Source organism: Catharus ustulatus, chromosome 12 (genome assembly GCF_009819885.2).
Source record: "Catharus ustulatus isolate bCatUst1 chromosome 12, bCatUst1.pri.v2, whole genome shotgun sequence".
In the NCBI taxonomy this organism is placed as follows: domain Eukaryota; kingdom Metazoa; phylum Chordata; class Aves; order Passeriformes; family Turdidae; genus Catharus; species Catharus ustulatus.
This window is the reverse complement of record NC_046232.1, coordinates 14,878,199-14,904,913: the sequence shown is the minus strand read 5'-3', so window position 1 is coordinate 14,904,913 and position 26,715 is coordinate 14,878,199. Positions and strand designations below refer to the sequence as shown.

Here is a 26,715-nt window from a genome sequence, read left to right as displayed (position 1 = left end):
CAATTTTGTTGTTATTGCTAGATGGGCAATTAGTAGGAAATACTATCAATCATTCAAGCAGCTGGTTATAAAATTACCTGGTTTGGTTCTCCTAAGTGTAATGAGGAACAGGAGAGGCTTCTTTAGGATGAGGCCAGAGCAAGACATTCACATCAATTTGGGTGTGTTTTTCTAGGAACTGATTGAAGTGGTTTCCAGAATTTCAGAAAAAAAAGCCTAAAAGTAAGACCAGTAATTGTAGAAACTGGATGATACTGGAAAGGACATTCTGCAACAAAATTTCCCCCTTTCTTTTGTCTTAATTTTAATTGTGCCATTACGTGGAGACTTGCATAATTTAAAGGTTAACCCTAAGTGTTACTGCTTTTGTGTACCTCCACACCTCCTCCTCTGTACTGGAGCTGTACAGGACTTGTGGTGGAAGGGCTTGGGGTTACTGTCACTACTTGCTTATTCAGGCCACAAAGTGTACAGTTCTTGAAGTGGATAGCTTGGCTAATACCAAATTACCTGAATAAATTAAAATTAAATTGATATTTTCTTTATTATACTGCCAAATTCACCAAAACAATAAAGTTCCCATTGCAGTTTTTTCCTTGGGTGTTGATGTATAATACAAAAGGATGAATGGCACTCTACTTATCCTTTCTTCTTTTCTCCATAAGTTTGATAATAATTTTACTGTTAATTTACCATGTTTTTTGTCTTACTAGAAATGACCTTGGCAGTTTGGTTTGTGAGGGCTGTCTGTGTACAGCACAGGCTGGCACTGAGTGCTGCAGAGCACGTGGAGCCCCGTGCTAAGGCAGTGGTACAGCTAAATTAGCCATTAAGAGCCCAATCTAATAACCTGCCTGGCTCTGGGTAGCAGAGTGGTATGTCAGGAAGATCTCTGCATGAAGATAAATCATGTGTCTCTTTGAGCAGTAACGAGATCCTGTTACTTTGATGGATTTCTGCTGGCAGTCTGTAGAGATCTCCTTTGAGCTGCATGGATTAATATGTGTGTAATAGTTATAATAGCATCTTGACACTCAATAAAGGCTCATCTTGGAGATGATTGATTTAGAGGCTGGCTGAGACATACTCTGTCGAAGGATGTGGGCCACTAACAATGGATTTCTGAATACCCATTTTGACAGGAGTTTGTACTGCTCACACTGGTTCAGAATAGGAAATCCACCCCTTGCTCTCCTCAAACCCTTTATTTCTTTGTAAATAAATCCTACTGTAGGATTAGACACCTGGACTGGCTTGGGCTCTGCTTGTGGCTGTGAGGTGGTGTTAATAAGTCAGCCCTAACAAATCTGAGAGTGTCCATGCTGATTTTTTTTGGTCACACTCAGGATGGATCCATGAGATTCAGCTTGGACCTGGAGGCAACAGCTCAGGGCTGTTTATCGTACATGTCCTTGTTTTCCCACAAATTCTTTTTTGCCCAGTCTTAAATAAATGTCTTTTGACTCTGCAATTGTGTCAACATTTTATCCATCAATGTGCTAAGCTAATCTAATTTTTTACCAAATTCTTTCTTACCTTTGAGGAAAGAAAGTGGTTGAGAGAAGTTATTTTGTCTCTATGTCAGTGTTTCAAGTCATGGCTTTGTGGCTAGTGTTGGAAGAGGAGATCACTTGGCTCAGTGCAGTGTTAATGAAATATGGAAGGTATCACCTTGATTTGCTCTGTGGGCTGGCAGAAAAATGTGTACCATCATTCTGCTCTTTTGGTGGCCTGCAGGCAGGACAGGATGGTCTGTGATTGTATTTTCCAAAGAATGAGAGAGTGCTTTGCAAAATCTGGCTTTCTCATCACAAAGGTGCTCAGTATCTCTGCTGTTAACCTGAAACCTTTCACTGTAGAAATAATAGCACTGCTGTTAATTTAAAAAGGAAATAAGGTTAGGTCTGGAGATCGATTTTTAAAAAAAATTATTTATTTAAACCACAGGAGTCATTCTTGTTGTCTTCTTTTGTGTGGGTGGTTGTTTTTTTTTTTTTATTTTAATCAGGAAAACTTCTCTGCTTCATGCTTTAAGATCAAGGAGTTTGAAGTCATCGGCTACAAAAAAGGACACAATCTGCCCCAAAACTTGGCAGCTTGCCATTGTATTTATTTCTGGAGTCTTTCCCTGAAGGTTTTATCTGCAGGAGGTTGCAACACTCCACCCCAGCGACATCCATCTTTCTCCCTGCTCCTGACCCAGGTCACTGCCTTTATCATGGGGTCTATCTCCAGGCAAGGAGGGATTTCTAGAGCTGCTCATGTTCAGACAGATTTCACAGCCCTACCTTTGTTCCTGAGGCTTGCAGTTCTGCAGAATGAATTGTGTTTGATGTGATTTTTTTTTTCCCCCCACTAAGTGCTCCTCTGAGTCAATCCATGGTGGTGAAATTGAGGATGCCTGTAATGATTGCTGTTATCTCGCTGTGACTGATACCTCTGACCTCCTCCCGTGGTCCCTTCCTTTTCTATCCGTGTGCTGGGAGCTTGCAGGCTAAATGGCCACATCTGGAAAAGGGGATGGCTGTTCCAGGCTGAGGCATTGAGATCTCTGACAAACTCACCCCATGCCAGGACAGGGAGGGAAGGGAACCCAGCTGGGTGTTTTGGAGGTAGGACCCTTCCCCAGATTCTGCCCCTCAAGTGTGAGCTGTTCATCTGTTAAGCTGGGAATAGCAGCCTGGAAGAGTTTGCTGGCTGTAGGTTATTTTCTTACCATGGAAGAAGAGCATCCTGTGGTTTTCAGAGCCAGCAGTGATAGTGATGTGTCACAGCTGACTGGCTGGAGCGCTTACTCAGACCTGGAAAAACTGGGATTTAAGCCTTCCTCAATCACAAAAGGGTTATTCCAGGAGATGAGAGCATTGTCATGTTTGCTCTAAAAATAGTTGCCCAAACCCCCATTTCCTTTTGCAGTCAGGAGCCTGTGTGTGTGCAGGGTTTTGTTCTGCATGGGGATGTCCATGTGTCCTTTCCAGATGTCATTCTCCGGGGGTTTAAGCACAAGTTTGCACCAACCCAAAGTAACCTTAGATGGGAGGGATCTTCCAGGGTACTCAGCTGAGATATGGGAACTGTCTGGGAGCAGAAGTTTAGCTGCTGATCCTGTGTACTGACAGAGGGAGCATCTAAACATCTGCTTTTTTCCTTATTTGATGATTTCTGTTGCATTTTATAAAGGTGCCTTGCAGTTGCCTATTCCATGCTCTAGCTGCTTTCAGACTCCTCTAAAGCTCTCAGTTTGAGGTGGAATTGTCTCAACCTTCCCTTTGATTTTGTCTGGCTTAATTATTGTCAGTGCTGCACACTTTCCAAAGAAAACGTCATGTGATTGAAAAGCCAGCTGTTCCTTTAAAAGCCGTTTGGATGAAAATTCCTCTGTGTGTTTGGACCACGATTCCCACTTCATTGATGGGGAAACTCAAAGCACAGGGATGTGAAAGGACTTGCCTTGTGCTGGAATCACACCCCAGTCCTGGGTACTCTGTGTCAAGTTGGGGTAACAGCAAGTCCAACTCCATCTAAAAATGAATAAATAAAGGTACCAATGAGCCTGAACTGGAGGAGGAGGAGGAGGAAACCACTGCTGTGATTTTGTGCTGTGCTGGGTACAGTGAAGCTCTCCTGGGAGCTCTTTAGGGCTTCCCAAAGGGGAAGAAGCAAAAATGCAATAAAACAGTGACTCAACAAGGGGCTGATTCATGTTATGAGTAGCAGAAACAAAACTTGTTACAATGGCAGGTTACATTTACTCATCTAATCCAGCCTCTTTCATAAAACATCATAGCCCCAAAATCCCCAACTCTTAGAAAGAAATACCTTTCTTTCCTTCATGTGAATCTCCAACCCATCTATTCCTTGGACTTCCCATTCAACAGGTTTTTGCTGCATGGAGAAAACAGCCCCAGTTTGCTGTCAGTGGTCAGCAGCAATTTTTGCATTTTGATTTTCTGGGTAGAACAAATTAATGATTCCTGGTTGTTAGTGTTCTCTCATTCAAAGCAGAATGTTGAAGTAACATTTGAGTGCTGCAGTATTGCTATCTATTGCACACTTAATTTTCATAAGTATTTTTAGATTCTGTATGTGGAGGCAGAGTGAGTGGTCAGTGGCTTAAGTAATGTTCTTTAAAATTCCCAGTATGAACCATGGCTTCTTTGCTTAGAAATCAAATGCTCAAGCTACAAATACACCTTGCCTTTTTTGGTGTTTTTTTTTTCTTGTTTTGTTTTCAGAAATGTTAACATTTATTAGCTAGTGTATTAAGAATACTTCTCCCCTTTTTCAATCCATTGTTGACAAGTGTGCCTTTTTCTGGTAGAGCTGATATCCTTTGGGGAACCTTCCTTAGTGCCAACCAAGCTCATGGTTTTCATCTTGAAGCCTGGAATTCTGTATTTACCAGGGCTGTTTTCATGGTCCCAAATGATGACCAATTCCCCCAAACCAGACAGAGCTTGAAGTGAAAAAGAAAGATGTCTTTATATGCTTACAAGCATTGTTTCTTTTTGGAAGGTGGATCGTATTTTTGAGGTGATAACATAAGTGATCTCAATTCTTTTTGAGCATAAGGATTTTGTTCACTTCATTGCCACTTCCAAATATTGCTGAGATCATCCATTAACATAAAAAAAAAAAGCCTTTGAAGGTAAAAAGTCCATTTTAATAGGCTTACTTGGAGTTGTTTGTGCTTTGCCTACACACAATCCACACACATTTATCTGCAGTGCTGGAAAAACTGCTACTGAAAAAGGTGGAGTTGTGCTTATGCCAGCAAATCATGCTGACAAACAGGTGCCTTGTCCAGATAGTTTTGGGATTTAGTTCTAATGGCAGCACTTGGGCCTTTTTAGAGATAATTGTATTTCTGCTGCTTTAACTAAACCAAAACCTCAGAGACAGGCCACTCTAACATCCCTTTCTGTGTTGTTGTTTTCTAGTTTAAAGCTCAAGGTCAAGCTTGACTTTTCCAGTGCACCTGTCTCATGGTGAGGGAGACCTGCTTTCTCCCTTTGGTTTGGAAAAGGGAATAAGTGCAGAGAAAAAAGCCCCATCCACCTTCTTTACATCCCATTATATCTGAGACTTTTCAGGGATTTTTCAGATCCAGACAAGGGACAGGGTGGCCTCTTTCATGAATGGACCAAGATGGAATGTTTTCATTTCCAATGGGCTTTAAGCCAAGTAAATATTAGTCGATCCAAACTAGTTTTGAAATTAAATTATTCTTATTTGTTGGAGCATTCCAGAGAATGGCTTTGATCTGTCTGTACTTTCACCAAAGGGATATTGGCAGGACAGCCTCCCATTTCTAGACATTTGGGATGAAAGAAGGGTTATAATAACCACCTTGTGTGGCAGTGATACTGAACAGATGACATTTTTTGGACAATATTAAATGAATAAAGGTAAACATACTTCAATTAAAATGTTTCTGGAGGCTGAATGCAATAGGGCTGTTGGAAAGTCTTCTATGTGGGTTGGAGGAATTTGGCTGCATTTGTAACTGATTTTCTTTAACTCCAAAAATCTTGGAAAGAGAGGGGTTTGTTCTGTGCGTTATTTCCTTTCCAAATAAATACATTGTTTGAATAACTTAAAAATCAAATTAAAATTGGCAGTGCACAATGAAATAGTAACTGGGAGGTAGAGAGGTGTGTCTTTTGCTTCTGGGATCAGTGCAGTGACCTGTACCAGGCACAGTGACTGAGTTTGCTCAGGTGACACCTGCAAGTAAACTGAAGCAATTAAATGGTACACTTTCAGTCTTACCAAAGATATTTGGAGATAACTTAAAAACTAAAGTAAAAAAAATACAATAAATAGGATGCTTAGTGTTCCACAATTTTTGCTGAAGGATCCTTTGGAAGAGGTGGGAGCAGGGTGATGGAGGTCCTCCCACCATGAGGTGTTGCTTAGACACAGCTGAAGAACCTTTTAAATTGATACCAGCTGATGATAATTTGTACTTTCCCTCTCTTAAACAATAACTGAAATGAACTGAATTAAAATCTGAGGAGTGGAACAAGTTGGTTGGAAACATCTGCTGGAGGTCACTGGTCTGACCACCTTCCACCTTCAAAATTAGGTCAAGTATCTAAATAAGTTCAGTTAGATTTCAGGTTATGTGGAATCTCTGGTGTTGAGGTTTTTTACCTCTAGTTCTAGGTTTTCTGTAAATAAATATGCAAGCTGTCATTTGCATTATTAATGCAAATTAAATTGCTTTTCCTAGAAATATGAATAGTTTGCATGGATAGACAAGTGTCTTCTCACAAAAACTCTATGTCAATTTGCTTTGATTTCACAAAAATTAGAGTAGCTGTACTTGATTTCTGAGTTAAATAAAAGAAAAATCTCTTTTAACAGACATCATGTTTAACACTCAGTGCTGTTGCTGAGTGTTCTGAAGTGTCACCTGCATTTTAAATCTGTTTAAGTACTTTGTGTGTTCATGCCTTAAGGGAGAAACGGTTTGAACAAAGATACAAAAAACAAAGCACAAGGGGCTTGTAGGTTAAAACTCAAGCTTTTGTATTTTTGAACATCAGCTCAAGTCTGGATCCATTTGCTTGAAATGGAATATTTAGTTTTCAACTCAGCATGTGAACTGGTCATGCTTGAATTTAAAGCTTGATTTATTTCTTTTTGCACCTGTTTTTATTTTAACAGTGACTCTATACAAGATAGACTTCTGCTACATGGTTCCTTCCTCCCCAGCTGGAAGTCTGGTCTGATAGTATCGCCTCAGACCTTTCTAAAATTTACATTTGTAACTCTGCAACCTCTGAAAATGCAAAATACACTCACTGTTCCATTAGTTGGTGGGGTTTTTTTGAATTTATGGTTTTCTTTCCTGTGCTACAGCACTGACCACATGGCTGATTTTAAGGGCTGGTCGTGTTCTTGCCCCACAGAATGTTGTTTGTATAAAACAAGGTGCAGTCCTGCTCCTGGCAAGAGGTGCCAGATGGGCTGGATCAGGGGAGAACTGGACATAAACTTGGAGAAGGAAACGTAAAAGGAGCTGAGGGATGAGGAGGGAGACGTGAGGCAGAGCGTGGGAAGCGATGCTAACGCGGGGCGGATGTACGGGAGGGCCTGAAGTCTGGGAATTTTCTACAATACTTGTGTTTGACAAAGAAAGGGGATGAACTCAGTGATCTTAAGGGAGAGGTTTTAAAGGAAAAGACATGTGTATTCTCTTGAATATGCAAATCAGAATTACATAATCTGCAATAACAATAATAATAATAATAATAAAATCTTTTCCAGATTTGCAGCTGTAACCATGTGCTCAGTGGGGTGGTGGCACAGAGCTGGCAGTGTGGAACTGGGGCATCCACCTGGTTCTGATCTCCACAGAAAAGGGACAGGAGGTCACATCACAGACTGTTGTTCTCAGTGTCTTGTAGTTTATATAATTTTTTCTAATAAACAAAGTATGGGCAGACCTCAGAGGCATTTAAAAGATGTGTAGATGTGGCACTTGGGGACATGGTTTAGTGATGGCTTGACAGTGCTGGGTTAACAGTTAGACCTGATGTTCTTGGAGGTCTTTTCCAACCTAAATGAGTCCAAGATTTTTTTTGTCAAATGAAAATACTTCACTTAGTTGTGCAGTAACTGTAAACCATTCCCTTTCCCTGTTTTCCCTTCCCATGGAATACTGAAATTGGTTCATATTGCCCCTGTTCTTTCCCATGCAGATGCAGCAATTTCAGGTGTATTTACTGCACCCTTTGCTGGGTTAGCTGTGATAACCATCTACACCTTTTATAAATATAATTTTCCCTGAGAGCAGAGATGAGCTAAATTATAAAATTTGCTGAGGGACTGAAGTAAACCCTCCATAATACTAAGCAGTAGAGTTTAACCAACAGATCATGAGAGGATTTTTTCTCAAGGCTTGAAGAACTTCTGTTTCTGCTCGTGTCTCACCAAGGCACGAGCACTAACTGAGTGAGAGGAGCTACCACTCTCTGTACCACCACAGTCTTTGTAAGGAAGGTGGGAAAAAATCTCAGTGGATATAAAATTTTGATATCTTTGTGTGTTTATGAATTGTGGATGAGAGATGTGTTCAGTGATCAAGTTGGATCTATGGTTGCAGTGCTAGTTTGGACAGGGGAAATGTGAGCACTCAAGCAAGAATTGGGTCATTTTTTCAAATTTCTGAGGGCTGAGGCAGTTTTGGCCATGATCTCATTTCTTTTATGTATATCTAAATGCTGAGATACATATTCTGATGTATGTTTCTATATATATGTGTGTGTGTGTACTAAAAAACCTGTGTGGGGTGTTCACATCTTTGTCAGACTTGGTGTGATTTCACCATATTAAGTTGTTATTTTGAAAATAACCCTGGAGATTTCTACATGTCTCTTCCTAGAGCTGCATTTCACATGTTTCCTAGATGTTGGCTCACTTTTATACTGTGGTTGACTTGCATGTCTGAGTCCTATGAAAGGAGTGTATGAATGGAAAGTGTGAACCTTGTAGGAAGAGTAATTTTATTTTAGATGTTGCAGTTCTTGGTCATGTAAACCTAACCTCCTTTCTTGTCCTTTTTTGTAGGGTGACTCTGTTATTACAGTGCAGCTGACTGAGGAAGATAAAGTTGAAGATGATGTAGTTTTTTATTTGGTCTTCACTGGATCAACTGTCCAACACTGCACAAGCACGAGAAAGATTAATCCTGGTAGTCTGGAGACAATTTCTCCCGGTAAAATTGCCTTTCTTTGCATATCAGTGTATCAGTCTGTGAAATTTGGTGGACTGGAATGTAATGCTGTTTGCTTGGTTGTCTTTTTCCTCATTTACACATTCACAAGGAATAGAACATGTGGTTTGGATGACTGCTTTTGCCTTTTGAAAACCTCTTTCTTGATTTTGCTAGAATTCTATGACTTTGAGATTGCAGTTATTTAATATGTAAATATGAGATACTATTGTAGAAAACTCAGAGTTTTCTAGATACACATAGTGAAAAGCTTTTAAATACAGGGTGAATGGTAGAAGACATTTGTGAGGTTACAGATGCTATTGCCCAAATGGGGGACAACCCAATAAGTTTTAGCTGTGCTCATCATCTTCTTGACCTGATGAGGTTCATGGCTGTTTACCTGGTGAAATACAACCCTTTCCCCTAAATTCTGTTCAGCTCAGAGTCCACACAGCATTTCTGGAGCTCTTGCAGTACAGGTGCTGTGTTGCTCGGTGCCATGTCTCCATGGCTGGTTCACATGAGGTGGGTTTCCCCATTAAACCCCACCACTGTTTTTATCCTTTATCCAACAAAACAAAACAAATTGGCATTTCCCTTTGGTGACTTCAGGACCGTGGGAATGAGCATGTTCCAGGCTGCAGTCCTCACCATTAACCTTTCATTCTGACTTGTTGCTATGCAGCACATTGCTACCAGTGTGAGAAAAACGCCTGACATTTTCACTACACACAGTGTAACTCAGGCCATCAAGTGTTTCTCTTGGGTTTGTCTTTTCATCTACCTCCTAAGTATTGTTTTGTGAGAGATGCACGTGGAGTAAAATTTGGAGTCTTTTTTCCTTGGGAATGAGTCACTAAAAGTTGGCCACTCAGTTTTGGTTTTTTATTTCCTCCTCTTTTTGTGTTACTCGTGTTGTTCAGTTGGCTTGGGAAGAGAAGTCTTTTTATGGCTACTGATGACTGGAGCCCCGTGCAATCAATTAGATTAGTGCTTATTTTCTCCCAGAAGAGCAAGAGGGGGTGACTCCTTCCCTGCTTTTGTGTGGTGGGCGTGGGGCTCTGCCAGCCCTGCTGCAATGACTTCACCTCTCCCTCGGGGCTGTGGCTGCTGAGCCAAGAAAGGAGCTGAAAAGCTTCAGTGTTCCCTTCAGCCCATGTGGGAACCAGCGTGCTGGATGGGATTTCCGGGCAGGAGCGATGCTTTCCCATCACTGCTGTCCTTGCAGCACTGCTGGACGTGGCCAGGTGGTACCAAAGTGATGCTCTGGGCACTGCCTGTCCTGCCAGCCCCAGATAGAACTGAGTCACTGGGGAGGGCTCCCTGCAGCTCCTGGTGGTGCTGTTAGTGGGAAAGGAAAAGAGGGAATTTCTCTCAATTGTTCCTCTAGCAATAATGGATTGTTTTGTTGGTGTTTTTTTATTTTTTTTTTTATTTTTTTTTTACCCAGTGTAGTCATGATCTTGTGGTGTGTATAGCTAGACATGGATGGGTGCTGACCCAAAATGTAGCTTGTTTCAGACAGAGTTTTCAGGGACCTTTCAGAAAGGTGATTTTATTCCTGCACTGTCCAGGGCTGTGGTGCAAGGAAAAGGTGACATCTCAGGTGTAAAGTTACCTATGTGGATAACACCCTCATCTGTGCTCATACCTCATTTTGGTGAGACTACCTAAAAAACCAAAAAAACTTCAGTGGTGAAAAGGTTGTTGGGGAAAGGCAAAGCAAGAAATGGGAAACACCAAATTTTTTTTTTCCTATCCTCTGCTGACACCTCTGCATTTGTCCAGTGTTGCTTCAGCACTGATTACAGTGATTTCAGTGGATGTATGACTTACTTCAGTGCAGCTCTTCCTCCTCCTCCTCCTTCCTGGACGCACAGTGAATCTGTAATCATGTGTTTACTCTGTATATTCCACAGTTGCCTTGGCGATGGCTGTGGTGACTCAGAGTGTTATTTGACCCCGAAGGGATTAGCCATGAACAGCACACAGTGTGTGTGAGACCAGCCCTTGTTCAAACACCCAGCCCTGGGCACTTAGCAAAGGCTCTGCAAGGAAACTCCTGCCAACAGCTTTTAGCCAAAATCTCATCCTTTACTTCCAGCTCCTGCATCCTTCCTTTGTTTTTGTGATGCAGGGAGTGTTGGACGTTCCTGTGAGCACAGCAGCTCCTTGGGGACAGCTCAGGTGCATGAAGGAAGGGCTGATTCACTCAGCAGTTTCTCTGCCTTCCTTGAACCTCCTCTCCATCCCTTCTGGACATTCTCCATCTCTTCCCTCATTCTTGCCCCAAGTCCTCAAAATTTCATGTGGTCCCCAGGAGACTTCAGATAAAGTCCATCTGGGGTGAAAGAGGGGACTGTAATTCTGTTAAAAATGGAAGTAAAAACAAGCCCAGATTTGTAATTTTTTGTTTCTTGACTTTTTCAGTGGGTTTTTTGATGTATGGAGGTGTAAAAGACAGACAAATGGTTTCATTACATTTGCTGCCAAAATTAATCAGAATGTTTTAGTAAAGCTTTCAAAGAAAATCACATTTAAAAAGAAATCTTAACAACATAAAGTTGTTTTAAGTGAAAAATTAGAGAAAATGGAATGGAAGTAGAAGCTGTCAAAAAAACTCATAAATTCTCATTGTATGTGAAAATTCTGTATGTCCTGAAAGTCTTTACCTAAATAAAAGCTTATCACTGCAGAATTAAATGACTGCTGCATCTTATATAATTACTACAGCAATCTGCCTCTTTCCTATGCTTATTTATCATCACCCTTAAACACTGAATATATATAGTCCATCCTACTGTTCAAATGTGAGCTTTTATTTCTGTACATAATAAAAGAAAGGATTTAGTTATAAATTTATGGGAGCACCTTTATTTTACCTGAAGATGTAGGTAAATGCAGATTCATCACTTCTTCAAACTACAGAATATGTACTATTTATGCACTTGCTCTGAAGGGTGGGATGGATTATTTATCCTGCCCTGCCATGCTGTTGGCTGTGTTAATTTAAGGAAAGTAATTTCTCCTTGTAAGAAACAGATTCTCATCTAAGCTGATCAGTCATAACTCAAAGTGTGAAAATTACCTACTGAGATTCAAGAATTAGCCAGGAGATGTTTTGTGTACTTTCAGCAGCTCTTTTGCCAGCCTAAGGACACTCCAGGTTGCACCAGCCAATGAAGCTTTTGTTTATCTCAGTGAAAAGCTATCAAAATCTTATTTAACTGTTGACTTTGCTGTTGTTGTTACAGTTCTATTTGTAATTAATCTGGTTGAAATTCTCCCTGATGGAAGCAGTTTTCCTCAGTACCAGAGGCACTGTGTAGTTCTCAATTCAGGCATTGTTTTATCAAACCCAGCGTTAGGGTGGCAGTGGAGGTGTAAAGGCACTGGCACTGCTCCACTGGGGATCTCAGTGCACAGGCTTGGGCACTGGAGTTTGGGTGTTAAGAAAGCATCAAAAGTCTGAGCAGGAAGGAAGTAGTGGTTAAACTGCTGTGGTTAAACTGTTGCTGCTGAATTTGTACTCTTGGGGATGGATATGTCCTGGCAGGTCACAGATGCTCGTCCTACTGGTGTTGATGATTAACTGAGCTTTTCAGCAAGACCTCATTCCTACAGCAGCTGAGACTGCCCTAATCTTAATGCATTGCTTTTCTTCCCATCATCTCTGCAGGGCAGGGAAGGTAACTGAGGCCAAGCAGATTGCATGTGGTAGTGAAGGAAATCTGTGCAAAGCAGGGAAGTGAAACATTCATTGCAAGACAGCAGCCTCATCTCTTGCCTCTCTGCTGGAGCAGCTTTTTTTTCCCCAGTTGGGAAAAAACCCAACCCAGTAATAAAAATCCTCAAGTCATGATGTGGCAAACAAAGCAGCAGAAGAAGGAATGACCTCATCATTGTCCACACAAGTCAAAAGTCCCAACCACAGCTTGCTGTGGCCAGTGGAGGCCTCTGAGCATCAGGAAACTCTTGGGGAGTTCTGGGGAAATTTTCTTGCAGAAGCTGATGTGCTGGGAGCTCCAGTGTTCGTGTGGTGCATTTATTGTATAACTTTGCATGCCATCACCATAACAGCTGTATGATTGGACAGGTATTTTGCTTTGCATTTAACAACTGCTGGTCTGGAAAGTGTGGGAGATGAGGGAAATTTGAAATGAAATTTCAAACAGGGAGAGAGGAGAGACAGTCCAGAAATCCAGAGCTGCAGCAAATAAGTGAAGGGTAAGAAACACCCTGTCTGTGAGCCAGGTCACCAAAACAAGAAGTAAATTTTGTGAGATGTGTTTGTGAGTACTGTTGCAATGTGTTGTATCACTCCAAGCTCTGTAATACCAAAATTACTTTTCTCATGTTTGTTGAACTCAAAAGGTGCAGGATTCTTGTATGGGTTTCAAAGGGGGGAAGAATCAAAGCTGGAAGTAGAAAAAGGGTCTGAGAGACTGTCTGTCTGCTAGTAGCTGCCTGCCAGCAGTTTCCACAGGGCTGACACATTCCTGTTGACTCACTCTGAGCTTTCTCCCCATCCTTAAGCTAAGGCAGAGAAGCAGCTTTAGTCTTTAACTTGTTCTTAATTCCATAGCTCTCAGAGTTGGTTTTTTTTTGTTGTTGTTTTTTTCTCCTTACTTTCTTTATGCTAGTTAAAAGGATAGACAAAAATTAATTTCAGTTAGCTTGGAAATATCTTCATTTCAACTTTTCTTCTGCTGTGAAATCCTTTACATATGGTCATGCTTTATTCACTTCTACCACAGACTGTGTTTTCCCCTAAGAAACAACTCTTCATAGAAAAAGCTGTATTTCATGAATTACAATCTTTGTACTGGTAGACCAGAAGGGTAAACAAGTTGCATAACAAATGGCCACTTGGCAATACCAGTTGTGGATTTGAAAATACTGTTAATTATGAAACAAAAAAAACCCTTAAAATAGAATAAAACAGCCTAGCCAAGAAGACTTTGCAGTTCATCCTCTTCGGTGTGTTTAATTGCTTGAGGCAGTGTAATTAAAAGGAAGTGATGCCAGTACTAGATGACATCAGTCACAGGAAAAAGTGATTGAATCTGTGTTGAAATTATTTAAGATGTAATGTGTGGGGTCTTAGACTTCTCTGGGTTTTTAGGGCATCTGCAGTGTGTAAAGGCCTTTAAAAAAATCTTCACTCACTCTTCAATCTGTCTTTCACCTTTCCAGTGAGAGGTGTGAAAGGAAAAGCAGAGCTTCTGTCCTTTGCTGGTGCTGTGCCTCTGTATTTCATAAGGCTTCCTGTGTTGCAAGAGTGAATACAGTAACTGTGTATTTCACAAATGCAATTCAGAGCTGAGCTCTGATTTTCAAAACTAGAACTCAGGATTTCTGGAGCAGAAAAGAAGCACTTTTTGGATGGCCACAGGAGATCCCTTGTCTTCCTTTTCCACAAGCCACCAGATGGCAACATCTCTTGGATGCATCTTGGATGCAAATCTGAGATCCTTCATGAGGTTCACAACATTTGTTTTCTGGTTTTCCTGTCCTTAAATCTCTCTGTAAGACCTCTTTCAACCCAGCTCCACCATGGTGACTTGGAGGATGCAATTAGTCTTTAGTCACCTACCAAGCAAACCCAAACATGTTCTTCCAGCAGGGCTTTAAATAGCTGTGCAGGCTGGGGGCCCATTGTTTGATAGCTCCAGTGTGAATTCTGAAAATAGGAGGTTTGGACAGGATTTCCACTTTTGGAGGAGTAGGAAATGAAATCATCTTTTAATAAAATTCTGTTTAGGGGTGTTTTGTCTCCATGTAGGCCTTGTTAAACAAGAAAAAGTCTGAAGATCTCAGCTGCTGCCCTTTTAACTGCAGCCCAGATGACAGGCACAGGTAGCAATTAGATGGACAGGTCCAAGCTGTACATTAACTTATCTGCTAATGACTTGCAGCTGAGAAATCTCCCCCTGTCCTGGTGCTCACTGATCTGCATCCATACCATGTAGAGAAAGCAGTGCTATCATGCTGATACATCTCATCTCCTCAGGGATAGGAACAGACAGGGCAGAGCACCATGCCTTCATTTTTCATTCTCCTATTTTCCCCAGAGCAAGCTTCATGAAGTGTCCCCATTCATTCCCAGTAAGGAATTCTTCGGTTCAAGAGCTGTTGTCTCATTTAAAATATTTTTAAAATCATGGTTTGAGGTGCAGATGAGGATTTATAGCAGCAGAATTAGTCACTGTACCCATCCCTGCACAGACTGAAATAGTTTTTTAATTTCTGTGTTTTTCCTGCAATATGTTGGTATTTCTCAAAACAGCTCCAAGTCAAGAGTTGTTTCCAAGCTAGACTTAACTGAGGAGCAAAAGGAGAAATGGGATAAAGTGCAATGTTGCTGGATTTAAGGGATGGGTTATTTGACTTTTATCATGGTCAAGACAGCATACAAATGGCCACATTTGATATTGTGGCAAAAAAAATGGATAAAGAAGAGAAGTGCAACCATACAGTCTGAGATTTCAGCTAGTGAGAAACACTGTTATGTTTGTGAGGAGAGTTAAAACTTGAACAAGGATATTATTGGATGGTACAAACATGATGGTATTGAGTATTTAATAATTGCTGTTGCTCTTCTGGCCAAAGGGCTGATTTCTGGAGAGGATGACAGCAGTCAGAAGGGACACTGGGCAGTATTGGGAACCTGATGGCATTGTAAAGCATGGAGATTTCTCATCCCTTCCCTGAGGTGCTCTAATCTGTGTGATTTGTTCAGTTACATCTGTTTTCAGCCTATGGAAATGCAAACCTTTGTAAATAGGCTTAGTGCTCTTGACTGTCATGATTTTACCCCAGCCAGCAACTAAGCCCCACACAGCTGCCTCTTGTACCATGGGGAAGAGAACTGGAAGAGCAAAAGTGAGAACTTGAGAGTTGAGACAAAGCCAGGTTAATAGATAAAATAAAAGCCACATGCAAACAAGGCAAAACAAGGGATTAGCTCTCTACTTTCCATGGGCATGCAGGTGTTCAGCCATCCTCAGGGCAGCAGGGCTCTGTCACACGTGTTGGAGATTTCCTCCTTCTTTCCCCTGCTCCATACTCTGACCATAGCTCCATGGGATATCCCTTGGGTCACTTGGGGTCAGCTGTCCTGGTCCTAGCTCCTTGTGCCCCAATTCTGCTCTCTGTGGGGTGGGTGAGAAGAAGGAAAGGCCTTGGGTCTGTTTAAGCGCTGCTCAGCAAGAGGGACAATATCCCTGGATTATCAAAACTGTTTCCAGCACAAATCCAAAGCAGCCCCACACTAGCTACTGCAATAACTCTATTCCACCAAAACCAGCCCACTGACAAACCCAGAGTTTTTTCTTTTTCCCTTTTCAATGTCAGACATTTTCCTGTTCCACATCTGGGCAGGTGTATGAGGGGTTACAGCAGTCCATAGTGGATGGACGTAGGTGATGGAACCTGCTGGGTGATGTGTGCATTACTTGGTGCTTAACCCATGTTAGAAGAAAGCCCTGCTGTGTGCCAGAGGGAGCAGAAAGGTGAGGCATAGGAGCAACACTGGCTGTTCTGGCACTGCCTGGAGCTCTGTGTGATTGTGGGCAAGTTACTTAACCTCACAAAAACAGATTTAGTTTTGCAGTGATAACCACTTACCTCCTGAGAGTGCCGGAAAGCTGAGCTCCCTTCTGGTAATGCTCTGGGACAAGGGCTGTAGAAGTTCAGATATAGTCCAGGCCCTTGGATCTTTGATGGGGTGAGAAGTGTTGCCCCACTGATGGTTCTTCAGAAGGTTCCTGTACTGGGGACATGTTTGCTCACATTGCTCCTGTAGGCATTTCAGAGCAGGGGGGCAGAGCTTTCTTGAGCAGTCTTTCTAGTATTGTCTGCTCTTGTTACTTACTGGCTCCCCTTTCATTTGAGCTGCTTGCCAAGAGTCAGAACCTGTCCCATGTTCTTACCCCCACGTCTGACATCTCCTCAGATGTGAGGAAGCAGAACATCAAAGCACTGCAAGCAGTTGCTTTTCTGAAGAACATTCCCTAGGGTTTAGCACGATGCTTGTTTGATCCGTTAGATAAAAATGGGTTGGCAGGTCTGACACTTTCTCTTCTAGGCTGCATTCAATATCTGGGGGAGTTTCAGCAGAATCCTTGTTGGCCACAGGTCAGGACATGGTCTTTCCATCACCCTCCCTTGTGTTGAATTTTGCAGCTGGTGTTTAACACACACTCCATCCAAGGGAACTTTGTGTACATCCACGATGTGCTGCTTTAAGGAGACCACACGTCTTGACAGAGGTTTCTGTACTGGTCTTGATGGAGGAGCCTTTGCTGTCCCACAGCAGAGTTGTTTGGCATTGTGAAAAGGAAGTGACTGTCCCAAATGGTTTCTCTGTAGCTGCTCACAGCCATTTTTGCTTGCTGCTTCAATCCTGAAAGTCCGCTGGCAGAGTAGTTGTATTCGAGGTTATTTTGCAGATGGGATTCTTATGGGAATAGGCAGAAAATATTTTTTAAAAATTGAATCAAAGGTTTAGCTGTCCTCATGCTATTAAGGAAGCTTTTATTGTGTTTGTTTTTTTTAAACTTTGCATTCTAGCAACTTTCCAATGCTCTGCATTAGGGAGAGCCCAGCTCACAGGATTTGAGTCAGCTCCTGCAGGCTGGCACAGTCCTCTCACAGTGTGCACAGACATCACTGCTTTTGGGCAGGCTGGAAACAAAATTAATGTCTTACCTGCTCTGTATTTGACAGCCTTAGGAAGATCAGCAAAACAAGAAGGCATAGGGGAGGCATGTACAGTTCTAAATGGCTTCAAAGGCAAGTTCCCCCAAAGTTGTATTATCCCCCCCACTTTTCCCTTGAGCATTTGTTCAGTCTGTGAATGGGATTCATCTGAGCAGCTGAGTACTAATACAATAATGTATTACAATGCTCATGCTCTATTTTCAAGAGCAGAAGAAATTCTTCCTACTCTTATTCTTCAAAACAACAGAATTAGTAAATCTACTCCTTCAGCTGTCACATCATCCTCTTGCTAATAGGTACCTGGTGCTGGAAGGAAAGAAGTTTTCTCACTTTTCGGCTCCAGAGCATCCTGGTTGTATTGAGCAGTTGCAGCAATATCTGTGTGTGTTTTCCTCCCCTTCTCCACTTGCCTTTGATACCTTTCCAGCCGCTTTTGCTCTCCTTAGGAAGCCACAGCCTCATCTCTGACAATTTTGGTGTTACCCACAGTGTCCTAATAGCAGTTTTGACCTTTCAATTAACTTCAGGATTGCCTCTTTCAGCAGACAAAATCTGTACAGATGCCAAAAGCCTCAGAACAGATTTGTGAGGTTGGCTGAAAGACCATGAAGATTAGGGACATATTTTCCCTTTTGTCAGGGAAATCAACAGCAAAAGAAGAAGGAAACTTTCCCACTGACCACAAATGGGGGCTTAAATTGAATTTTCAAGCCTTTAAAAATAAATCGTCATTTTGTATTTAATTAAGCAGGGTTTCATGGATGTGGTGGTATGCTGAGGTCATGGGCAAAAAGAAGCTTTTCCAGTAATTAGTGCAGGGTCCATGCTGTTCTGGCAAAAACAGCCATGACGTCAGTCTGAGGCTGGAACAAGAAACCGTGCCACACAGTGAACTTGAAACACAAACCTTATTATTGAAGGGGCATGTCTGACAACTACAAGTTCTGGTTGTGTTGGACACATAGTATATTTTTCCTTTTAAAATTCCAAAAGGTGTTTGATTTGGTGTTTGGCTTTTTTTTCCCCCCTCAAGCTTCTGAGTCAATGAAATTACTGCCATGCCAGAGCCTCCTTTCTCCTGTTTCTCCTGCCCTAAATAAATAATGAAATTACCAAACTTCCAGCCCTCTTGTTTTGTAAATATGGAAAGTGGCCATTTCCATGTTCTTATTTAGCAGAAGCAGCTTAGTTTTTAGTTTTGTCCTGTGAACCCAAATGCAAGAGGCAGGTGCAGCAGTGAGCACACACAGGGCATGCCCAGGCAGGTCATGCTCTTGTAGCCATGTAAACCTTTGTTTTAGGGGAAATTTCAATGTTTTCAGTGCAAGCCAAGTGTTGTGACAGCATTTGGAGTACTTAGTTTTGCAGCACTCAGATTCTAGTTTCTGATGAATTGCTGGAGACCTGAGGAGATGTGTAAGAAAAGTCTGTCGATATAACCTGCCTTTTGGTACGTTAACAAAATCTTTTACTTAAATCACTTAAAACTCTTGAGCTTGCTTGTTGCTGAATATAAATAGCCTGGATAACTTCTAGTTCTTGGCTTATACTGGGACAGAGAAGTGTTACTCATCTTTTCCTTTTAAAATCTCTAAGTAATACTTACCTCTGATGATACATATAAATTCCAAAGACAGCGTTATTTTAGAGTTGTGACCCTCAATAACTTGGTCTTACTTGATTTAATGCAAAGAGTGTGTGTATCAAAGGAATTGTTTAGTTGTTTCCTCAGCCCATGCCATTTTTCTTTATTTTGAATTTTGTTTTGCAGGCCATGACTGCTGTGAGACAGTGAAGGTGGCACTTTGTGCCTCTAGAGAAGGTCACCCCGTTCTGGTTGTGGCAGAGGAGAGTTTCCAGTTTGTCCAGGATGAAGCCTACGATGCTGCCCAGTTTCTGGCCACCTGTGCTGGCAACCAGCAGGCGCTGAATTTCACTCGCTTCTTGGACCGCTCGAGGCCCCCTGCTGCAGACGTGGACTTTCTGGATGAGAAAGTGGCCTTGGCATTTCGGCACCTGAAGCTGCCGGCAGAATGGAACGTGCTGGGAGCAGAGCAGTCCCTGACCGGTGAGGACTCGTGGAGCACAGTGAGATTTGCAGGTTGGGAGAGAGGTGAAAAGCCTGGGAGAAAGGATTCCCTGCCTTGGGAACCTGCCATGGACCTTCCAAAGGGTGTGGTGGCCTCTGTGCTCAGAGATGGGATGTGATGTCCATCCATGTCCCATATCTCGCCCTTCAACCTCCTTAAAATAGATAAGGTGTAAAATAGATAAGGTATAAAATAGAAAATATCAAATATATAATCATAACTCATGATTTCTCCAGGTCTTCTCTTATGAAATAGCATGAGCTGACAGTCAGTGTTTTCAGATATACCCTGAAAAGGTTTTTTTGTGTGTAACCATGTGTATCAGCAGAGGGCTGTATGCTGAAAGAACCCTGTGTGTAGAATATCTGATGCTCCTGGAAATATCCTTGTGCCAGAAATTTGGCACTTGTAGTAAATATTCGTTTTATAGCACAGGTGCAAAACAACTGTAACATGAAAAGTATGTGTGATTTTTCTTGGAGAACTTGGGGCTCTGGCCCTGCAGGTTTATATCACATCCTTTTGTGGTACACAAGACAGGTTAACACCACAGTTCCCCAAAATAAGCCTGGACAATTTTACAAACTAAAGAAGGGAAGGGTGGGAAAACTTGACCCTTAACCACAGCAGTGAGGGTTACTGAGAGCTTATAAATAAACCCCAAGGCTGACCTAAAGTCTCTGGTGGCTGCTGAAGCAGAAGTGCTGAGTTGTTGAGGGTGCTGTGGTGTGTCTGTGTCCTTGGAGTTCTGGTTATTTTGTCACAAGGGAGTAAAAGGAAACACATGTGAAGACTAGTTCCAGTATGTACGAATCCTTGCTGTAAATTTTTGGGGTATTTTGGCACATAGTTTCACTTCAGGAATGGGACTGTGAAGCATCTGTTATCTTTTATAAAAGATACAATGGCACAAATACTTGAATAGGGCTGGGATGTGGCTTGCTTGGCACATCTGACTCAGTTCTGCTCACTGCAACAGGGTTTTCCACAGGAGATTTTCCTGCTTTATTTTTCTCCAGCTTTCTGTCTGCTTTTGTAAAGCTCAATACAAGGACAGGCAATTCCTGTATTAGCAGACATTAAAACATTTGATCATATTTAATGGCTCCCTGCTAGAAATTCAGCAATTGTCATATGTTTACAAGGAGATAAACATGGTATTCTTTTCCTCTCTGTGGAAGTCACTGATGTTTCTTTCTCCGTTTGAAAAGTGTTGGGATAATGCAGACATGGTCACAGTGATCTTAAAGAAAATTTTGAAACTCTCAATTGTTGTTGATTTTGCAGGAAGGCTGAGATCTGGTTTCTCTTTTTGACTTTGATTATTCTTTGGAAAATCAGCACTTAGGGAAACCAGGCCATGAGATTTACATTGGTTTGCTCAGCATGTGTTTTTGTGCCTGGCAGTTGTGGTTATGCAGGACTCTGTATGTTAATGGACCTGTGGAGCATGTGTGGCATCCACAGTGAAAAGGGGGAGCTCTGTAGTGCCAATTTTGTAACTCTTGAGTGTTTTGGCATCTTGTGGTGAGGTGTGTGTAGATAGAAGTGAATGATATCGTTAAATGCAAATATAGTTCAAGAATATTAGTTGCTATAAAATATGTTCCTTTTTGTTAGAGGCAGAGTTATCTGGTAGTTTTGTTCCAGTGAGCTATTTACACACAGGGAATTTGGGGGTAGTTTTGTGACTGTGATAGCAAGGAAGCAAGGATTTGCATGCAAAAGCATCCTTTTGGTCACAAAACTCTGTTCTGCTAGAGTGAGATGGAAGAGATGGTCCTGGTTTATAATGGAGTGTTAGATTAGAAAAACTTCTGTGCTAAAATACAGCACCCTTTTACTGGTGCTTGTGTGTTAATTTGTGTGTGGGAGAGAGAAAAGCACTGCAAAGACTGCAGTGTAGGAACAATTGGGCACATTCTGGCCAATGCCTGCAGTGGGACACCCTGTCCTGCACTGCTTCACTACCTATGAACAGCTCTTGCAATTCATGCTTCACATTTCCCTAAATGTCAGCACCAGATAACTCCCAATAACCTTCTCAAAGGAGAAAATACTATAGAAATGAGAACAAAAGAAAATGTCAGATCCCTTCTTGAAAGATGTTTAGCTCTGCCTCTGAGCTGGCACGACTCTATGGGCTCTTGTGGGCTGGAAACAAAACGCTGCTGTTCAGCAAAACCTCTGCAGGCAGGAGCCAGCCGGAGCCCCGCCACTGCCGAGTGCCACAGCTGATGGGGAGCTGCTGCTCAGAGCAGCCTGCTCTTGTCAAACACGCTTAAAGGTCGACTTTTCACAGCCCTGAAGTAGGAGTCTGACTTCTGCAAAAGTTAGGAAGTAATGGCTTTCTGCAGGCAGGAGCTGGGTACAGGATCTGGTGCTGAGCACAACTCCAGGCTGAGTTTTGGGGAGGGGGTGGCTTTGTGTGGAGGCTTCTCTTTGCTTTTACCTGCACCCAGGCTTTGAGCAGAGGGCAGAGATTTCACTGCTGTCACCCCAGAGGGCAGAGAGGCTGCTCAAAGTCTCTGAGGCTGTTGAACTCATCTGCTGTGTCACTGAACAGACACAGCTGCAGAACTGGGGGTGGGAGCACCTGGGACCCCTGACATCTCAGGTCCTTGGGCTGGTCCTTGGGCTGGTCCTTGGGCTGGTCCTTGGGCTCCATCCTCTTACTGGCACAGGCAGAGGGAACCCTGTACTCTGTACACAGTCCCTGACACAGCTGTGCTCTTCACCAGGCATGCCCTGTCCCTCCTTAGCAAGCAGTGACCGGGCCTTGCTCTTAGTTATCTCTCTGTATGAACTCCAATGGCATCCACAATTTCAGAATCCATAATTAAGGATTAGTCTTGTTACTGTGGTATTCCAAACACAGCATTTCTTTCAGGTGCCATATAATCATGTCTGTCTTAATAATTACAAGTACACTATAACTTTCTAAAGAACATGGTTGTTACTGCTGTCAAAAGGGGGGCTATTTACTGTTCTCAGTGGCATTTAAAGGCAGCTATTTAAATGGAACAGATTGTTACACTTTATGTCTAGAAATCAAAATTTAATATGTATCCTGAGGATGTATGCTATGTAAATACAGGACTGTGATGTTCTATTTTAAATTACTGAAGAGAAAATAACTTAACTAGAAAACCACAACTGAATATTTTGAGGTATGAGTAATGATTATGGCTTGGTTTTGTTGCAGTGGGGTAAAGAAAAAAGGAGAAAAAAAAATTAGGGAGGATCTGAGACCCAGGTATGAAAAACTTAGGTTAATTGTATCACTAGTAAACAGATCACTTTCAAAATAACTTGGAAGTAATATTCTGACAAAACCTTTGAGGAAACAGTCTTTCCATTTTGCTTATTAAAAGTGAGTGGTGAAACCCAGAGCTGTGGTTGATTTTTGATTGTGTGAGCTTTCTGAGGTTCTTCAGGAGCTGGGTAATGTTAGCAGAGGGTTGCTGTGATCACCATGATATAGAACAGTTCCCCTGGGAGTGTAAGAACTGCTGTGAGATAGTGAGCCAGGTTTTCAAGCAGATAGCCAGGAGACCATCAGATTAGATAGAACACTTCACTGATTGCAGTTACTGATGTGTTGAATATGTAGAGCTTCCCAGAAATGCTCCAGGATAAACATGGTCCTTCGGTAAGTACTGCTTGGGAAACTAAACTCCATGACCTCACCAGCTGGGAGGGTGGATACAGAGGGAAACTCTCTGCCCTGGTTTGAAATAGTCTGAATGTATTAGGGTTATGGGTTTAGTAGCTTCATGTGCAAAACCAGTAAGATTTAAATGTAAAGGATAACATGAGTGTCACTGGAAATAGAGATCATAAATTGGGATTTTTTTGCATGAAGGGAGAATGTCTGAAGAGAGAAAGTCACCAAAAAAAACCCCATCTTATTTTAAACAAAATATCCTAAATACCTTTTAAAAACTTTCAGAATTTGATTATTAGTACCTAGTCTTTTTTCCATGGGAGGATGCTAAAGTTATGCTACCAGCGTTGTATTTCAGACATGGAGCTTTTATCTCTTCATCTGCTGCACTCTTGTTATAGTTTCTCTTGGACCCCTTTCAATGTAATAGTTACAGGTGTTCTTTTGCTTGTGTTTCATATCTTTTCCAGTCTGCTGCTCAGCTTCTGTGCTCTCTGATAAAGGACGGTATGGTATAAATCAGCATGATCTGTTCCGTGCCAACAGCACAAAGTGCTCTGTTCAGCAGCAGTCCTTGATAAGATGTAAAAAGTCTTTTCCAAAACTAAATTTAGTGCCCTCTGCAGTGGAAAATGGGAAGCAGAAAGCAATTCTTGTTCAGACAGCATAAGAAATGTGCTGCTCAAGAGTGAGATGTACCATTTAGTCTGTGTCCGAGAAATTGTTGGCATGAGAATGTTCCCTTTGATATTAGCAGGAATGGGACATGGAGATCTTTTGAAAAATTTCTTGTTTTTCAGATTAGGAAAGTAATTACCCACTCATCTTTTTATTAACTGAGCTCATAATTCCAAACACATCATCTTTGCCTTGACCTTTCTACAGTGCCTTCCTCTAGGACCTCAGTGTGAGGTGGCAGCTTGGTTCTGGGGTTTTTTACCCTTGTTTCTGAAGGGTTCTCAAGCAGTGAGAACATTTCCAGCAGAAAGCATGGTTTTGAGGCCAGGTGTGATGGTAGATTTCCAAATTGCTGAGGGTACCTGGGTTTGGGTGAGAACCAAGTAAAGGCCACGAACACAGGAAGATGAAGCAATGCTACCCCACTCCATGGCTGGCGTGAGGATAAACTGAGCATGAGGTGTAGGTATCTGGAAAGTTATTTTAATAAAGGATCAGTAGTTTTTTTGGTGTTTTTTGTTATTTAATCAGGTTTAAAATGGAAGTTTTTACTTAATGTTCTTGGGCATGTCATACCCAAAGTTGTTGTTTGTTTTTTTTTCCTTCAATACTTATTTATTTTGTGCTAATAGCACCTTAAACCTTAATCCTTTACTATTAGCAAAGTACATAGGACAGTCTTCTATGGAAATTTAGTCCTCAGTTGTGCAGATAAACTGTCTGTTCATGCATCACAGCAGAAAAAAATTACACAAAAATAATATATCCAAAGTCTTGTGTTTTGCCAGCTGGACTAGAGTACCCTGCCATTATGGGGCAATAATCATATGTTTCAACTCTTGCCTATTACTAGGAAACGAGAAAGGAACAAAACAGTCTTGGCCTTTTCAGAATCGTGTGTCTTGTATTTCCACAATTTCCTAATTGCCAGAAGTTTCTTGTTGGCATTCAAATGACAGCCATTTTAAGACAAGGAGCTCCTGCTTGGTATGTGGTAGGAGAAGGAGCTCTGGCTTTTGCATGTTAAAGCTTTTGATATTCTATCATGTGTGGGACATTTTGCCCCACAACAAGGTTGTAAAACCATTGACTGGATTTCCAACATTTTGTGTGACAAGCTTCATCCCTTCAAGGCAGGAAGTCTGAAGGGATGTGTCTGTCTTCCTCCCTTCTCCATCCAGCAAAATGTCCATACTTGATGCAGACCAACTCTTGTCTAGTTTTGAACACCACCATACACCAACAGATGTATTTTCATTATGTATTAGTAGTTAATCCAGCCCACAGATGGCACATGCCTTTTTAACTGTCACCATGCAAGTTTTGCACACTCCAGAACCTTCCAAAGCCATTGCCTGGGGCCCCTGCAGTTGCTGGATGTACAGTACTTTGTCTCTTCACTGCCATCATCTGTGCCCATCTGTTAGGGTGGCCTCATGCCAGGTTCTGTGTCAGGCAGAGCCTTCCAAAAGTGGATAGTGAGCCTGTGTGTTTAATATACTCTGGTGGCACCATGCCACCTCTTCTTGTACAGATCCTGTGTGCACACTGTCCCTGCCCAAAGGCATCAGGGCAGGGCCACCTTCACTTCAGTTTTGTTTGCAGGCACCTCCATTCGAACCCTGGAACTGCCCTGTCCACTGATTCAGTGATAAAGATTGTTTCAGTAGAACAGGAAAGAAGAAGATTGTTTCAGTAGAACAGGAAAGAAGAAGATTGTTTCAATAGATCAGGAAAGAAGAAGATTGTTTCAATAGATCAGGAACGAAGAAGATTGTTTCAATAGATCAGGAAAGAAAAAGATTGTTTCAGTAGAACAGGAAAGAAGAAGGTTGTTTCAATAGAATAGGAAAGAAGAATATTGTTTCAGTAGAAGAGGAAAGAAGAATATTGTTTCAGTAGAAGAGGAAAGAAGATTATTTCACTAGAACCTTCTCAGGAGGTCACATCAGCAGTCATATCAGCAGACTGGGACAACTGGGGAGGCATTGTGACAGCTGGGAGGGGCCATCTCATCTTTAGATGTAGGAGACAGAGAGAAGCACCCATTTGGCTCAGGGACAAGAGGAATATCTGCCTGCATCTTGCAGAGCTTGCAGCTGGTGGTGTGTGTTTAGTGGTGAAGCATGAGCTGGTGAGCAGAGGTGCTGCTCTCTGTTGGTACTGCTCTCAGCTGCAGGAGGAGGAATCATTTTGGTCCAGGGATCTGTGCTCGTGCTCTGCAGGTCTGTGCTGCTCAGCTCTGGGGCAACACTGTCCATTCTAGTTAGGAAGATGATTTTCCCTTTCAACATAGCAGCAAAAACAGCAGATCCCATGTGAGAACAGAACGTGGTCAGACCAGTGCAACACATTCTTTATTTGGATAGGAGTTGTTTGCTCTAACAGAAGTGCTTTTGTGCCTCCTGCATCTCTGTAGGAAGAATTACACCAGATTAATTATGTACAGGTAGTGTGGGAGCTTTGTGCATGTGCAAGTTCTTTGAGTAAAACATTTGCTTTCACTCTGGAAAAGTCCTACCTGTGTCTACATTTTGCAACCTCATCAGTATGCTTTCTTTTGTGTCTGTCTATGTGCTGTGTTAGTTTTAATTTTTCTTTAAATCCAGGGCTGCAACCAATGCTTAACATCCAAGTTGTGCTATTTCTGAATCATTATGCTCTGTAACATTTAATACCCAAATCCTTCTCATTACTTAGCCAAAGGCTGAGAATTTGTCTCTGGGAGAGCTCAGCCATTCCCTTTTCTCTGATCATCTGGAACCTTCGTTCAGACACACTCGTGTATTCAGGGCAGCTTGGTTTTGCTTTAGGGTAATCAAGAGGAGGTT

The 26,715-nt window shown here is 42.0% G+C and overlaps 1 protein-coding gene across 13 annotated transcripts in view; it reads left to right on the top strand.

Moving 5' to 3' along the window:
• The window catches only part of AKAP13 (A-kinase anchoring protein 13), a 203,298-nt gene that overhangs the window by 65,561 nt on the left and 111,022 nt on the right, over positions 1-26,715 (top strand). For 12 of the 13 annotated variants that reach the window (XM_033070336.1, XM_033070327.1, XM_033070333.1 and 9 more), the window contains exons 5-6: positions 8,578-8,725; positions 19,221-19,517. In XM_033070336.1, the coding sequence (XP_032926227.1) occupies positions 8,578-8,725; positions 19,221-19,517 (445 nt within the window). Of the gene's footprint in view, positions 1-8,577; positions 8,726-18,778; positions 18,866-19,220; positions 19,518-26,715 lie in introns of those variants that run through there. The other variant, XM_033070337.1, reaches the window with a different exon arrangement.